Here is a 14,306-nt window from a genome sequence, read left to right on the forward strand (position 1 = left end):
TATAGTGGAGTGGTAACTCCACTAAGCTGGGCTCAGATATTTTGGCAGGGAGTGAGTTGATCGTAGGGATGTGTAAAGGACAGGATGGGTGAAAATCTTGTCAGTCAGTGCATCAAAAGAGACAAGATTTGTATATAGAAGAATTGAAAGCCCTAATGAAACAGAATGAATGAATGGAGTTCTAGAAACCTTTAAAGGTACTCCTTCACTAAGCTGGGCTCAGGGATTTTGGCAGGGAGTGATTTGATCATAGTGATGTGCAAAGCCGTTTGGGTGAAAACCTTGTCACAGTCAATGAATCAAAAGAGAAATAAATGTATATATTAGATCAATTGATAGCCCTCCTGAAACAGAATGCTTAGAAACCTTTAAAGGTACCCCTTCACTAAGCTGGGCTCAGGGATTTTGGCAGGGAGTGAGTTGATCGTAGGGATGTGAAAATCCTGTCAGTCAATGAATCAAAAGAGAGAAGAAGTGTATATTAGATCAAATGATAGCCCTTCTGAAACAGAATGAATGAATGGGGTTCTAGAAAAGTTTAACGGTACCTCTCTACTAAGCTGGGAAGACATGGGGGAAGCCACTGCTTGTCCTAGGTCGGTAGCATGGAATGTTGCTACCTTTTGTGTTTTGGCCAGGTACTAGGGTCCTGAATTGGCCACCGTGATTACGGGCTACTGGGCTTGATGGCCTATTGGTCTGACCTAGGAAGGCTATTCTTATGTTTTTATGCATTCCATGCAGCCAGGCTGGGGAACATTGAAAGGGTACAGGTTCCATGTAGAGAATGACACGGGGAAAAAATTTGTCCCCATCACTGCACCATCCCCGGCCCACCATCCTCTGCACCGCCCCGTCACCGCCGTTCCCTTCACCGTCCTATCACCGTCACCGCCATCCCTTTCACCACCCCGTCACCGTCCCCGCAGCATCCATATAAGCCTTAGTACTGCAATATTTAGCTTATTCCTTTCTTATAAATCAAAGTTCCTGCTGCTGAACTAGAGAACGAGATGTTCAGCTGGCAGTTCTTTGTTTATAAATTTTTATCAACACAACTAATATACTACTTTATCCTAAAGCAAAAAAAAAAATAAATATAATTTTTTTTTCTACCTTTGTTGTTTGGTTTCTGCTTTCCACATCTTCTCATTCAATTCCTTCCATCCACTGTGTCTTCTCTCTGCGTCTTCCATTTGCTGTTACTATGCCTCTCCTTTCACCCCCTCCCACAATTGGTCTAGCACCCATCTTCTTCCCTCCGCTCCCCCATAGTGTGGCATCTGTCTTCTTCCCACTCTGCCTTCCACATTTCCCTTCAGGGTCTGTTCCTCTCTACCCTCTTTCAATGTCTGTTCTATTCCTTTCCACCATCACCCTTCCCTCCCTCCTTTACCATCTGTTCCTTTCTACCACCCTTCTTTCGTATCTTCTATCAGTCCCCCCACCATCACTAGCAGTCTCTGTTCTCCCTTACTATGAGCAAATAGAACTTCTGAAAATTGTATTGCTGAGGCATTATTTCTAATGCCTCAGCATTAGACATCAATTTTATAATTCTTACTGTCTGCTCTGATTTCATTCACAATTTGGTTTGTGTTGTGGCTGAGGATTCCATGAGGCATTTAACCTTTTCCTGTCTCTTGAACTGTGATTTCAAGTTGATTCCTTCAATAATGGAGTCTCACAGCAGTAGCAGTTTTCTCTTTTGGGCTTTTTTGACATTGTTTAAGGGATTTCTTGTACATTTGGTGCTGGTCTTCTTTGATGAGGTCACTTTCCCTTTCACTCCCTCCTTTCTTGTGTGAGCTGGGAACACGCGGTCCCCACAGCCCCCACCTGCACGCCGGCTCAATTGTTTAACCAGCTTCCTCTCTCCACCTTACCTTAGTTTGCCGGCTTTCTTTTTTTGGAGAGAGGAAGCTGGTTAAACGATTGAGCCGGCGTGCGGGTGGGGGCTGCGGGGACCGCGCGATCCTTGATGTCTCACTGCAGTGACAAGACCATTCACTGCTCCACGGGGTGGTGAATGGCCTTGTCCCTGTTCCCGCAGAGGCTGCTATTTTTCATTCCCCGTTTTGGCGGTAGCCGCGGGTAAACCGCCATCGTATCATTCTCTAGTTCCATGCAGCCAGGGTGCAGGGGTCAGTGAAAGTGGAATATTTCCTGTTTTTCATTGAAGTTTCATTCTCTTTCTCTTCTCCACAGCTGAAAAATTTTAAGGAGCACTTGGTAGAGTGTGTAAGGGGGGCCAACATGATGAAGCCCCTGCCAGGAAGAGCCAATGGACCTTTGGTACTGTTAAAGTCCATCCCGATGGAGAGATATGTGGGAATCGTATCTCTCCTGAGAACAAAACTGCGGCCCCCAGCCAGGAAATAAGGAGTTCCGTGCTTCTGTAACTTTAGGATTGTAAAGGAAAATCGTGATGCTGCTGCTTCTGGCTTGTTTAAAATTCCCTCTCACCCTGTGCTATGAGGAGACTTGTAGGCAGCGCTCAAGGCAGAATGCATTGTTCCTTTTGTTTGTAACTCCTTTTCTGAGAATTCCTCGTCAGATATATGTTCCCTCATGATCCTATGATCTCATAAGTACGTATATTTTAAAAACCCGTTATGTAATGTAATGTAATTTTATTTCTTATATACCACTAATCAGTTAGGTTCGAAGCGGTTTACAGAAAATATACATTAAGGATACAATAAGATAAGATAGGTAAATATAGGTACTTTGAAATTCCCTTACTGTCCCGAAGGCTCACAATCTAACTAAAGTACCTGAGAACAAACAAATTAGTAAATAATAGAGAGGTAAATAAAGATAGAGGAAAAAAATGAGATATGAAGCATCCTAACAAGAATACATTGAACTCTCAATGCCACACTTTTAAAGCAAAATGTACATTCTAAAAAATAATATAATGGAAAAAACTAAATAAAATAAAAATATAATTTTAAGAATTAAATAAAATATAGAAATGTAAAAAGAAAGGTAAAGGAAGGAATATGAATAGAATGGAATGAGAAACCGTTAAACAATAGAATACTAAGGAAATTTAAATAAAAACTAAACAAATAGAAAAAAAAGAAAAAGATATAATATGCACGATGGAATAAAAGACAGGAAAGACTTAATTTCATTTCCATCAATCATCAAATGTCATCAACCCTAGAGCTGGCAACCGCCATCATCGACCTCTACACATCAGCCATGGGTCCGCTTTTTCAAAGCAGTGAGAAACATTTCTCAATTTCAGGTCCACTGTCCACCACACTTAACAGCTCTCAGATCACTCCGGCTTCAATTCTCCGTTCCTGGTCCAGAGCATGCAATTCACTCAGCCAGCCCTCATTCTTGATGGCACCGTCCCTCATAACAGCACTCCAAGTCGACTGCGGGACATCAGGCGCGGCAAGACTCCAGGCATGATGAAAAGCCATTTTCCGGACCTCCCATCCTGCTGATGTCGCACTGCCAGTAGGAAATCCGAAGCTGCATCGCTGCAGGGAGCCAGAGTCCATGCTGATCACCTCAGACTTGGCGCATCCGCCTCGACAACCGCCTCCACTCGACGATTCAGTCACCCTCTGTCGACCTCGGCAACGCTCCCCCTCCGACTCTCTAACATCAGCTCCACTCGCCATAGGTCGGTCACTAGGCACAGCTCTGGATCGCCAAAGTGCAGGAAATATCAGGTGAGAAAGAGGCCAGCCGTCAGGCACAGCTCAGGATCGCCAAAGGTGCAGGAATGTCGATAAGAACGAGGCCTTTCTGATAGACCAAGAACAACGGTCAAATCAGAACCGTCAGTTCAAAGTTCACAAGTGAAGTCCCAACCAGAATAAAAAATCAAAGAAGATTAAAAAAATAACACAGATAAAAATAACAATTAAAAAAAATAAACAAAAACAGCAGGAAAACCAAAAATAAAAAGAAATAAAAGAGAATAAAGGGAGACAGCATAAATGGTGACTTAATCGGCTGCCATCTTGTTAGAATCTGTTATCCGTTATCTGTTCCTTACTATCCTAATATTGGCCCAAATTCACTAAACCTCCAAACCGTACATGATCCGTTTCCGTTTGCATGCCGGCTGATGAATTAAGTAAAAGACTGCATGCAAATGGGGACGATCGTTAGCACGCCCCCTACCCACGGCCAGAATGTGTTCTTTCTCCACTTCTATTCAGCATTTCCTCTCTCCTCTGTCTGCCCCCTTCTCTCTCTACCCCAGGCCCATCTCCCTCCCTCCCCCTTCTGCTCACCTTTGCGGGTCACCACTACCTATCTTTCTGCTTTTTTTTTTTTCAGACAGCGACAAGTAAGATCAGAAATACCCCCCCCCCCCCCAAGAGCGGCAATACCCTATCCCTCCGGCATCAATGACACTTAAGATCAGAATCGGCAACGGCCCTACCGTCTCCCTTCACCTCGCCCTTTTTTTCCTTCAAATGGCTACGGCAAGTAAGATCGGCTATGGCCCCCCTTAAGATCGGCTATGCCCCCCCCCCTCCGGCATCAACGGCATTTAATAGATCGGCCCCCTGGTATCAACAAGTAAGATTGGCAATGCGGTGCTCAGCCCAAAGCTTCTGACGCAGCTTCCTGTTTCCGCCCGAGCAGTTCGCGTCAGAGGGGAAGCTTTGGGCTGAGCACCGCATTGCCGATCTTACTTGTTGTTGATGCCGGGGAGCCAGTTGCCGATCTTTTAAGTGCCGTTGATGCAGGAGGGGGGAACGTAGCCGATCTTAAGTGTGTGGGGGTTGCCCGTAGCCAATCTTAACTGCCCGGGGGAGCCGTAGCCGTTTAAAAAAAAAAAAAAAAAAAAGGCGAGGTGAAGGGAGACGGTACAGCAGCTACTGTGTTTGTCCTCCTGTAGCAGGCCCCCCTGAAATTTCAGGCCCTAGGCACGTGCCTCCTGGGCCTATTGATTAATCTGGCCCCGAATGCGTTAGCACATTTTCCTTAAATGTGAGCAACAGAACCAAGTCAAGGTCCATTCCAATGTCTGTTGGCATTCATACACATTTATAACTGGAGGCACCTATTCTCCTTCCTCTGCCATACTGAAATTGCCTTCTATACTGAGACACCACGGTGGGAGAAGCAGGCACCGTCACATTTTTACACACACTAGTGCACACAGTCATACAAACAGGCACATAGACATGCATACTCTAGAGGTGTATTGAGGCCAGCAGGGCCGAAATACAGCTCCAGGTTTATAAAATATGATATAAGCAAAATAAAGGTGATTTTTCAAAGTAATGCACAATGAACATGGATGCTAAAGCTCAAGTTGTATTTTTCCTGCTCAAGAGATCATGAAGCAATGGGCCAGAAATTGATGCGTGAGGACAGCAAACCTGTGCAGGAAATCAGCAACATAATACCAAAACTGCACCAATACAAAAGACACACAAACCAAACCTCTCAAAATAGGAAAAAAACACAGTTCACTTTTAACCCTGGTTGCATTTTCTTACAACCAGCTATGCTATCCGCTCTTACCACAAACTCTGGCAACACGTTCCAGAGCTTAACTATTCTCCGAGTGAAAAATTATTTCCTCGTATGTGTTTTAAAAGTATTTCCCTGTAACTATATCGAGTGTCCCCCTAGTCTTTGTAATTTTTGACGGAGTGAAAAATCGATCCACTTGTACCCGATCTACTCCACTCAGCCATTGTGCCCAAGACAGTGTTCTTCAGCCGCCAGTCTACGGTGCGATCAACACGGCGTCTTCGGGCCAGCTTCCTGAGTGCTGCAGGGCACAAAGCCGTGAGCAGCGGCTCCTCGCGCATGTCCCACGCCTTATCTGGAAGCCCTTCTATTATCCAGAGAGAAGGCTTCCGGTTCAGGCGCAGGAGCCTTTTCCCATAGCTTTCTGCACTGCAGCACTCAGGTAGCTGGCCCGAAGACACTGCATCGATCGCACCATAGACCAGCGGCTGAAGAACGCTGTCTTGGGCCCCAGGACCAGATGGAATTCACCCGAGGGTTAACTTAAGGAGGAAATTGGTGAACTATTGCAAACCATAGCTAACATGTCAATTAGAACTGGGCAAATACCAGAAGACTGGAGGATAGCGAACGTCATCCCAATTTTCAAGAAAGGATCCAGGAAACTACCGACCTGTGAGCCTCACATCGGTTCCAGGGAAGATGATTGAAACACTAATTAAAGAAAACATTGTACAATGGAGGAAGGACCAAAACTTGAAATCCCCAAAATGACTGGATCTGTGACCACTAGGAAGCGTAAGCGTATTTGGCAATTCACTTCTAAGGGGTACAGAAGCATCCATCTGCAGACCAGACATGATGTCACGAGAGGTATGCTGTTTGCTTGGGGCTAAAATCCAAGATGTTAGCCTGATGAGTATTATCTAACATAATAGCCTTACTGGATCAGACTCCTGGTCCATCGAGCCCAGTAGCCCATTCTCACGGTGGCCAATCCAGGTCACTAGTACCTGGCCAAAACCCAAGGTGTAGCGATAGTCCATGCTACCGATACAGGGCAAGCAGTGGCTTCCCCTGTGTCTTTTTCAATAACAGACTGTGGACTTTAACTCCAGGAACTTGTCCAAACCTTTCTTAAAACCAGCTATGCTATCCGCTTTTACCACAATCTCTGGCAATAAATTCCAGAGCTTAACTGAATGAAAAAGAATTTCTTCCTATTGGTTTTAAAAGTATTTCCCTGTAACTTCATTGAGTATCCCCCTAGTCTCAGTAATTTTTGACAGAGTGAAAAATCGCTCCACTTGTACCCGATCTACTCCACTCAGGATTTTGTAGACTTCAATCCTATCTTCCCCTCAGCCATCTCTTTTCCAAGCTGAAGAGCCCTAACTGTTTTTGCCTTTCCTCATATGAGAAGAGTTCCATCCCCTTTATCATCTCGGTCGCTCTTCTTTGAACCTTTTCTAATGCCACTATATCTTTCTTGAGTTAAGGAGACCAGAACTGAACGCGATACTCCAGATGAGGTCCACCGTGGAGCGATACAGGGGCAGTATAACATGCTTAGTCTTCTTAACCATCCTTTTTATAAAATTCCTACCATCCTGTTTGCTTTTTTGGTTGCTGCCGCATATTGGGTGGAAGGTTTCATCATATTGTTTACGATGACACCCAGATCCCCCAAGGTGGACCCTAGCATCCGGTAAATGTGATTCAGGTTATTCTTCCCAATGTGCATCGCTTTGCATCTGTCCACATTAAATTTCATCTGCCATTTGGAAGCCCGGTCTTCCAATTTCCTACGATCCATCTGCAATTTTTCACAATCCGCTTTGAACAGTTTAGTGTCATCTGCAAATTTAATCGCCTCACTCGTCATTCCAATTTCCAGATCATCTATAAATAAGTTAAATAGCACCGGCCCCAGTATAGACACCTACGGCGCTCCACTGTTTACTCTCCTCCATTGAGAAAAATGACCATTTAACCCTACCCTGTTTTCTATCCAATAACCAATTCTTAATCCACAACTGAACTTTGCCACCTATCCCATGACACTTTAATTTTTCTCAGGAGCCTCTCGTGAGGAACTTTATCAAAAGCTTTCTGAAAATCTAGATATACTATATTAACCGGCTCACCTTTATCCACATGTTTATTTACACCTTCAAAGAAGCTCTGTCTTAACAGCACAAGCCTCGAACAGTTATAATTTTAAAGCATTTGAGGGTTATGCAGTCGAGGACAGAGTTCACAGGAATGGGGCAGGGGCAGGGACAGGAAAAGAACTCAGTGGGACAGGAAAATGAATTCCCATGGGGACGAAGAAAAATTAGTTCCCATGTCATTCTCTATTCAGTATCTCTCCTCTCTTATTACTCCCTATATCCTCCCCCCCACCCCCCCAGTGAACTCTGTTCAGCAGACAAATCCCTGCTGTAGGTACTCTTCTCCTCTACTTCCAACTCCCTTCTCCGTCCCTTCTATCTTGCTGCGCCGCAAGCATGGAACAACCTGTCTGGCTCGTTATGTCAGGTTCCATCTCTGGCAGTATTCAAATGCAGACTGAAAGCCCACTTATTTTAAGCTGCGTTTAAAATCCTAACCGTTCCAACTGTTTGTCTGTCATCCTCTCAGTAGTCCCCTACCACCTCTTCAGCCCCCTCCAATTCCCTTTTTGAGCACTAAGTTCAAATTCTCCTTTGTCCTATGTGATTCCACCTCATCAGGCCCCCTTTTGTCCTGTATGTGTTATAATTAGATCATAAGCTCTTCAGAGCAGGGATTGTCTCTTACATGTACCATGTGCAGCACTGTATGTGTCTGGTAGCACTATAGAAATAATAAATTGTTGTATCTCCCACCTCTACCCTGTTTTACTTTCCAAAATAAATAACTCAAAGAAACTCAGATCAGGCACATCATTCTGTGAAAGCAATGGAACCAACAAATTTTATTTTATTTTTTAAACTAGCCTTTTAATTTTGGCTCCCATTTTGGCCAACATATTCTCAGTCTCGCTCTAATGCGGATAGCTGGGATTTGAACAAATAGAGAAAAAAAATCCTTTTGGACAAAGAAGTTTGGTTTATGATTTTAAAAATGTTGCTCCACATCCTTCATAGGCCTCTTGCTGCTCTGGTGACTGCTGTTGTATTGCGCAATTAATAATAATAGTTTAATTGTGGTGTGTATCTAGAAGAGATGCTAGAGAGTTCTATTAGTTCTAAGCTGAATCTCTGTCACTCTCTTCATTATCTTCTCCATCTTCATCTTGCTGCTGTGAAAAGAAAAGAAAGGTGCAATGAATTAATCTTTCAGCCTGACCGCAAGGCCCAGACACAGAAATCTGATGTACATTTGATAGGAAAATCAAGGCCACTAACCTGTAACTTACTTACCTGTAACAGGTGTTATCCGAGGACAGCAGGCAGATATTCTCACATTGGGTGATGTCATCCATAGAACCTGGAACGGCCAGTGAAAAAGTGTATAGTGTCCCCGTGTCGTTCTCTATCCCCTTATTAAGTTTTTATTGTACGTGTTTTTAAGAACAAGCGCTACGCAACAACGGTCGAAATTCCCTTGTCTAACTTTGTCTTGAATCCCTGGAGAGTGTTTTCCCCTTTAACAGACTCTGGAAGATTGTTCCAATTTTCTACCACTCTCTGGGTGAAGAAGAACTTCCTTGCGTTTGTACGGAATCTGTCCCCTTTCAACTTTAGAGAGTGCCCTCTTGTTCTTCTTCCTTGGAAAGGGTGAACAACCTGTCCTTATCTACCAAGTCTATTCCCTTCAGTACCTTGAATGTTTCGATCATGTCCCCTCTCAATCTCCTCTATTCGAGGGAGAAGAGGCCCAGTTTCTCTAATCTTTCGCTGTACGGCAGTTCTTCCAACCCCTTAACCATCTTAGTCACTCTTCTCTGGACCCTTTCGAGTACTACCGTGTCCTTTTTCATGTACAGCGACCAGTGCTGGACGCAGTACTCCAGGTGAGGGCACACCATGGCCCGGTACAGTGGCATGATAACCTTCTCCGATCTGTTTGTGATCTCCTTCTTTATCATTCCTAGCATTCTGTTCGCCCTTTTCGCCGCCACCGCACATTACGTGGACGGCTTCATCGACTTGTCGATCAGAACTCCCAAGTCCCTTTCCTGGGAGGTCTCTCCAAGTACATCCTGTATTCATGCATGAGATTTTTGTTACCGACACTTATCCACGTTAAACCTCATTTGCCATGTCGATGCCCATTCCTTGAGCCTGATTATGTCACGTTGCTGATCTTTGCAGTCCCCCTTCGGTCTTCACTACTCTGAATAACTTCGTATCGTCCGCAAATTTAATCACCTTGCTTGTCATTCCTATGTCCAGATCATTTATAAAGATGTTAAAGAGCACAGGTCCAAGCACTGAGCCCTGCGGCACCCCGCTGGTGATGCTCTTCCAGTCCTGGAATGCTAATAATGTATGTTCCAAAGATTTCTTACTCTTACATCCTTGAACCGATGAAAAATAAACAAAGCGTGTGATCCTCTTCTATGAGGAATCTATCAATCATATAAATTGGAGCAATACCATACACAATTATAAAAGGGGAAGTCTTACTAATAGGATGTTGATTGTGGTATCCCTATTGCGGGGTCTTCTAGAAGTAGGGAGATCCTGGATTCTCTACAAGGAGAACTGTTCCAGCAGTTGGTAATGGATGGGCTCATACTGGACTTAGTGCTTACAAACGGGGAAAGTGTTTCTGATGTTACAGTGGATGATCATCTGGCATCCAACGATCACTGCATGGTACAGTTTAATATTAAGATGGGTATAGAGAAGGCTCATTCAAAAGCAAAGATTCTACATTTTTTAAAAACTAACTTTGTTTGGATGGGGGTTTATTTCCTCTCTTAAGGTAGTGTTCCAAAATTGCACCAGGATGGAAAAATACAATGCAGGGCACCAGTCCTATCCCATGCCATTCCATACGGGAGTGCCCATAAAAAGATGATCCAACTCTGTGAAGAAAGGGAAACTATGTTACCCCCGGCCTAAAGATAATACATAGTGGCAAGCCTGCATGTATGCAAAAGAGTGATTGCTAGGGATTCGCCAGGCAGTCTGACATTCGGAAAAAGAGAGAACAGAACCACTGTCCGCCGTGGTCAGCTGACCTATAAACCGACAACTAGATCGTCCTCAGCCTTCAAAGACAGACCCAGCTAGGCCAGCCAGAAAAGCTGGGTTTAACCCATGAATTCAGCAAAGTGAGAAGTACCACAGGCCTGGCCAATAAAACTTCTGCACCAGTCCCAAGCTTTTTTCAATGTGTACATTTGAGTCAACCTGATCTGCCAATCACGCACATGCAAGGCGGAAAATACTGTATAGGGACGAGCTCAAGAAGCCAGCACAGCAAAACCGCCACATTGTATAATCGCAAGTCTGGAAGCCGCACCTCCTCCCCTTTGGATCTGTTTTGGGTTAGTTTATGAAAACCAATATGTAATCTACGACCCCGCCATAGAAAAGGAAGATATAATGCCACGATATGCGACAACATCTCTATACCACACCCACAGGTGCAGCATCTGTATGGAATATAACACCTTAGGCAACACCATCTTAAGTCAATGCTACACGTCCCAAAACCAAATCAGCAGCCATCGCCACTTTGACATAATGTATGATCTAGTTTCTCAGTGACATTTCTAAGGACATGGGGATGCCAATGCAGATAAACACCCGCCAATGCAGATAAACACCCAACTATTTTAGATTGCCTGCCGACCACTTAACTGGGAAGGAAGGAGAAACTGCCAGTGCCTCCAATTTATTAAAGTTAATTCCTAATCCTGAGAAGCATGCATGTAATAAAGAGAGAAGAGAAGCAGAGTAAGAGAGCAGTGTATGTGTAATAAAGAGAGAAGAGAAGCAGAGTAAGAGAGCAGTGTATGTGTAATAAAGAGAGAAGAGAAGCAGAGTAAGAGAGCAGTGTATGTGTAATAAAGAGAGAAGAGAAGCAGAGTAAGAGAGCAGTGTATGTGTAATAAAGAGAGAAGAGAAGCAGAGTAAGAAAGCAGCGTGCGTGTAATAAAGAGAGAAGAGAAGCAGAGTAAGAGAGCAGTGTGTGTGTAATAAAGAGAGAAGAGAAGCAGAGTAAGAGAGCAATGTATATGTAATAAAGAGAGAAGAGAAGCAGAGTAAGAGAGCAGCATGCGTGTAATAAAGAGAGAAGAGAAGCAGAGTAAGAGAGCAGTGTATGTGTAATAAAGAGAGAAGAGAAGCAGAGTAAGAGAGCAGTGTATGTGTAATAAAGAGAGAAGAGAAGCAGAGTAAGAGAGCAGTGTGTGTAATAAAGAGAGAAGAGAAGCAGAGTAAGAGAGCAGTGTGTGTGTAATAAAGAGAGAAGAGAAGCAGAGTAAGAGAGCAGTGTGTGTGTAATAAAGAGAGAAGAGAAGCAGAGTAAGAGAGCAGTGTGTGTGTAATAAAGAGAGAAGAGAAGCAGAGTAAGAGAGCAGCGTACGTGTAATAAAGAGAGAAGAGAAGCAGAGTAAGAGAGCAGCGTGTGTGTAATAAAGAGAGAAGAGAAGCAGAGTAAGAGAGCAGTGTGTGTGTAATAAAGAGAGAAGAGAAGCAGAGTAAGAGAGCAGCGTGCGTGTAATAAAGAGAGAAGAGAAGCAGAGTAAGAGAGCAGTGTATGTGTAATAAAGAGAGAAGAGAAGCAGAGTAAGAGAGCAGTGTGTGTGTAATAAAGAGAGAAGAGAAGCAGAGTAAGAGAGCAGTGTATGTGTAATAAAGAGAGAAGAGAAGCGGAGTAAGAGAGCAGCGTATGTGTAATAAAGAGAGAAGAGAAGCAGAGTAAGAGAGCAGCGTGCGTGTAATAAAGAGAGAAGAGAAGCGGAGTAAGAGAGCAGCGTGCGTGTAATAAAGAGAGAAGAGAAGCGGAGTAAGAGAGCAGCGTGCGTGTAATAAAGAGAGAAGAGAAGCGGAGTAAGAGAGCAGTGTATGTGTAATAAAGAGAGAAGAGAAGCAGAGTAAGAAAGCAGCGTGTGTGTAATAAAGAGAGAAGAGAAGCCGGATAAGAGAGCAGCGTGTGTGTAATAAAGAGAGAAGAGAAGCAGAGTAAGAGAGCAGCGTGTGTGTAATAAAGAGAGAAGAGAAGCAGAGTAAGAGAGCAGAGAAGCAGAGTAAGAGAGCAGCGTGCGTGTAATAAAGAGAGAAGAGAAGCAGAGTAAGAGAGCAGAGAAGCAGAGTAAGAGAGCAGTGTATGTGTAATAAAGAGAGAAGAGAAGCAGAGTAAGAAAGCAGCGTGTGTGTAATAAAGAGAGAAGAGAAGCAGAGTAAGAGAGCAGCGTGTGTGTAATAGAGAAGAGAAGCAAAGAGAGCAGCATGCGTGTAATAAAGAGAGAAGAGAAGCAGAGTAAGAGAGCAGCGTGTGTGTAATAAAGAGAGAAGAGAAGCAGAGTAAGAGAGCAGCGTGTGTGTAATAAAGAGAGAAGAGAAGCAGAGTAAGAGAGCAGCGTGTGTGTAATAAAGAGAGAAGAGAAGCAGAGTAAGAGAGCAGCGTGTGTGTAATAAAGAGAGAAGAGAAGCAGAGTAAGAGAGCAGCGTGCATGTAATAGAGAAGAGAAGCAGAGTAAAAGAGCAACATGGGTGTAATAAAGAGAGAAGAGAAGTAGAGTAAGAGAGCAGCGTGCGTGTAATAAAGAGAAGAGAAGCAGCAAGAGAGGAGGATGCATGTAATAAAGAGAAGAGAAGCAGAGTAAGCGAGCAGCATGTGTGTAATAAAGAGAGAATCAGAGTAAATGAGCAGCATGCATGTATTAAAGAGAGAGGAGAAGCAGAGTAAGAGAGCAGCAAACTTTTATTAAAAAGAAAAAAGACGCACGGATAGAAGAGAAGCAGAGTAAGAGAGCAGCGTGCGTGTAATGGAGAAATTAGGTTCTTACCTGCTAATTTACTTTCTTTTAGCTTCTCCAGACCAGTAGAGGTTAATCTTTACGAGTGGGTATATATCCAATCATGACCAGCAGGTGGAGACTGAAAACAAACCTGTGGAATAGTACATAAAAGAGATACCTTTCCCTATTCCTATCAGTCAGCTGAATAGCCAAGCAGAACCAAAAACTGGAAACAGAAATAAACAATACTCTGAACAGGAGTAATAACGAACATACCTAAATGCTGTTGGAAAATGCAGAGGAGAGATACCAGAAAGAAAATGTCCCCACAGCTTGCCAACTAAGCCAGCTGAGCCATAGCCGCTGTTCTTTAATTCTCCTCCACCCTAGAAAAATACTAGAACCCACAGCAAAAAACAAAACTGCCCGCGCAACAGCCCCCAACAATACAACAACAGACACAATAACAGAGAGGGTGGGGACCTCTACTGGTCTGGAGAAACTAAAAGAAAGTAAATTAGCTGATAAGAACATGATTTCTCCTTATTTAGCACTCTCCAGATCAGTAGAGGTTTATCTTTATGAGTGGGACGTATCAAAGCAGTCCCCATCACAGGCGAGACCCCCAAAAGGCCGACACCAGAACACGCTCATCGAACACCACCTCTGGGGTGACCACCTCCGGAGCAGAGCATACTGAAGAAGACGCATGTGGGCCCACGCCCATCTTATTATGTCCAGGGACGCCGCCATCGACCTCAAGACTTGCAGGAAATCCTGCGCCCGAGAACACCGGGATGCCATAAGTAGGCGAATCTGAGAGTACAATTTGCTTACCCGGGTTTCTGGAAGGAAGACCTTCCCCAAGGAGGTGTCGAACAGAACCCCAAGGTACTCCAGACACTGAGCTGGGACCAGCCGACTCTTGGAAAGGTTG

The 14,306-nt window shown here is 44.1% G+C and overlaps 1 protein-coding gene across 3 annotated transcripts in view; it reads right to left on the reverse strand.

Annotated features, from left to right (window-relative positions):
- Positions 1–8,393: 8,393 nt before the first annotated feature.
- The window catches only part of FANCD2 (FA complementation group D2), a 319,297-nt gene continuing 313,384 nt past the window's right edge, over positions 8,394–14,306 (reverse strand). For 2 of the 3 annotated variants that reach the window (XM_033925761.1, XM_033925760.1), the window contains exon 43: positions 8,394–8,749. In XM_033925761.1, the coding sequence (XP_033781652.1) occupies positions 8,696–8,749 (54 nt within the window). In that variant the 3' untranslated portion in view covers positions 8,394–8,695. The remainder of the gene's footprint in view (positions 8,750–14,306) is intronic. The other variant, XM_033925762.1, reaches the window with a different exon arrangement.

Source organism: Geotrypetes seraphini, chromosome 17, assembly GCF_902459505.1.
Source record: "Geotrypetes seraphini chromosome 17, aGeoSer1.1, whole genome shotgun sequence".
In the NCBI taxonomy this organism is placed as follows: Eukaryota; Metazoa; Chordata; class Amphibia; order Gymnophiona; family Dermophiidae; genus Geotrypetes; species Geotrypetes seraphini.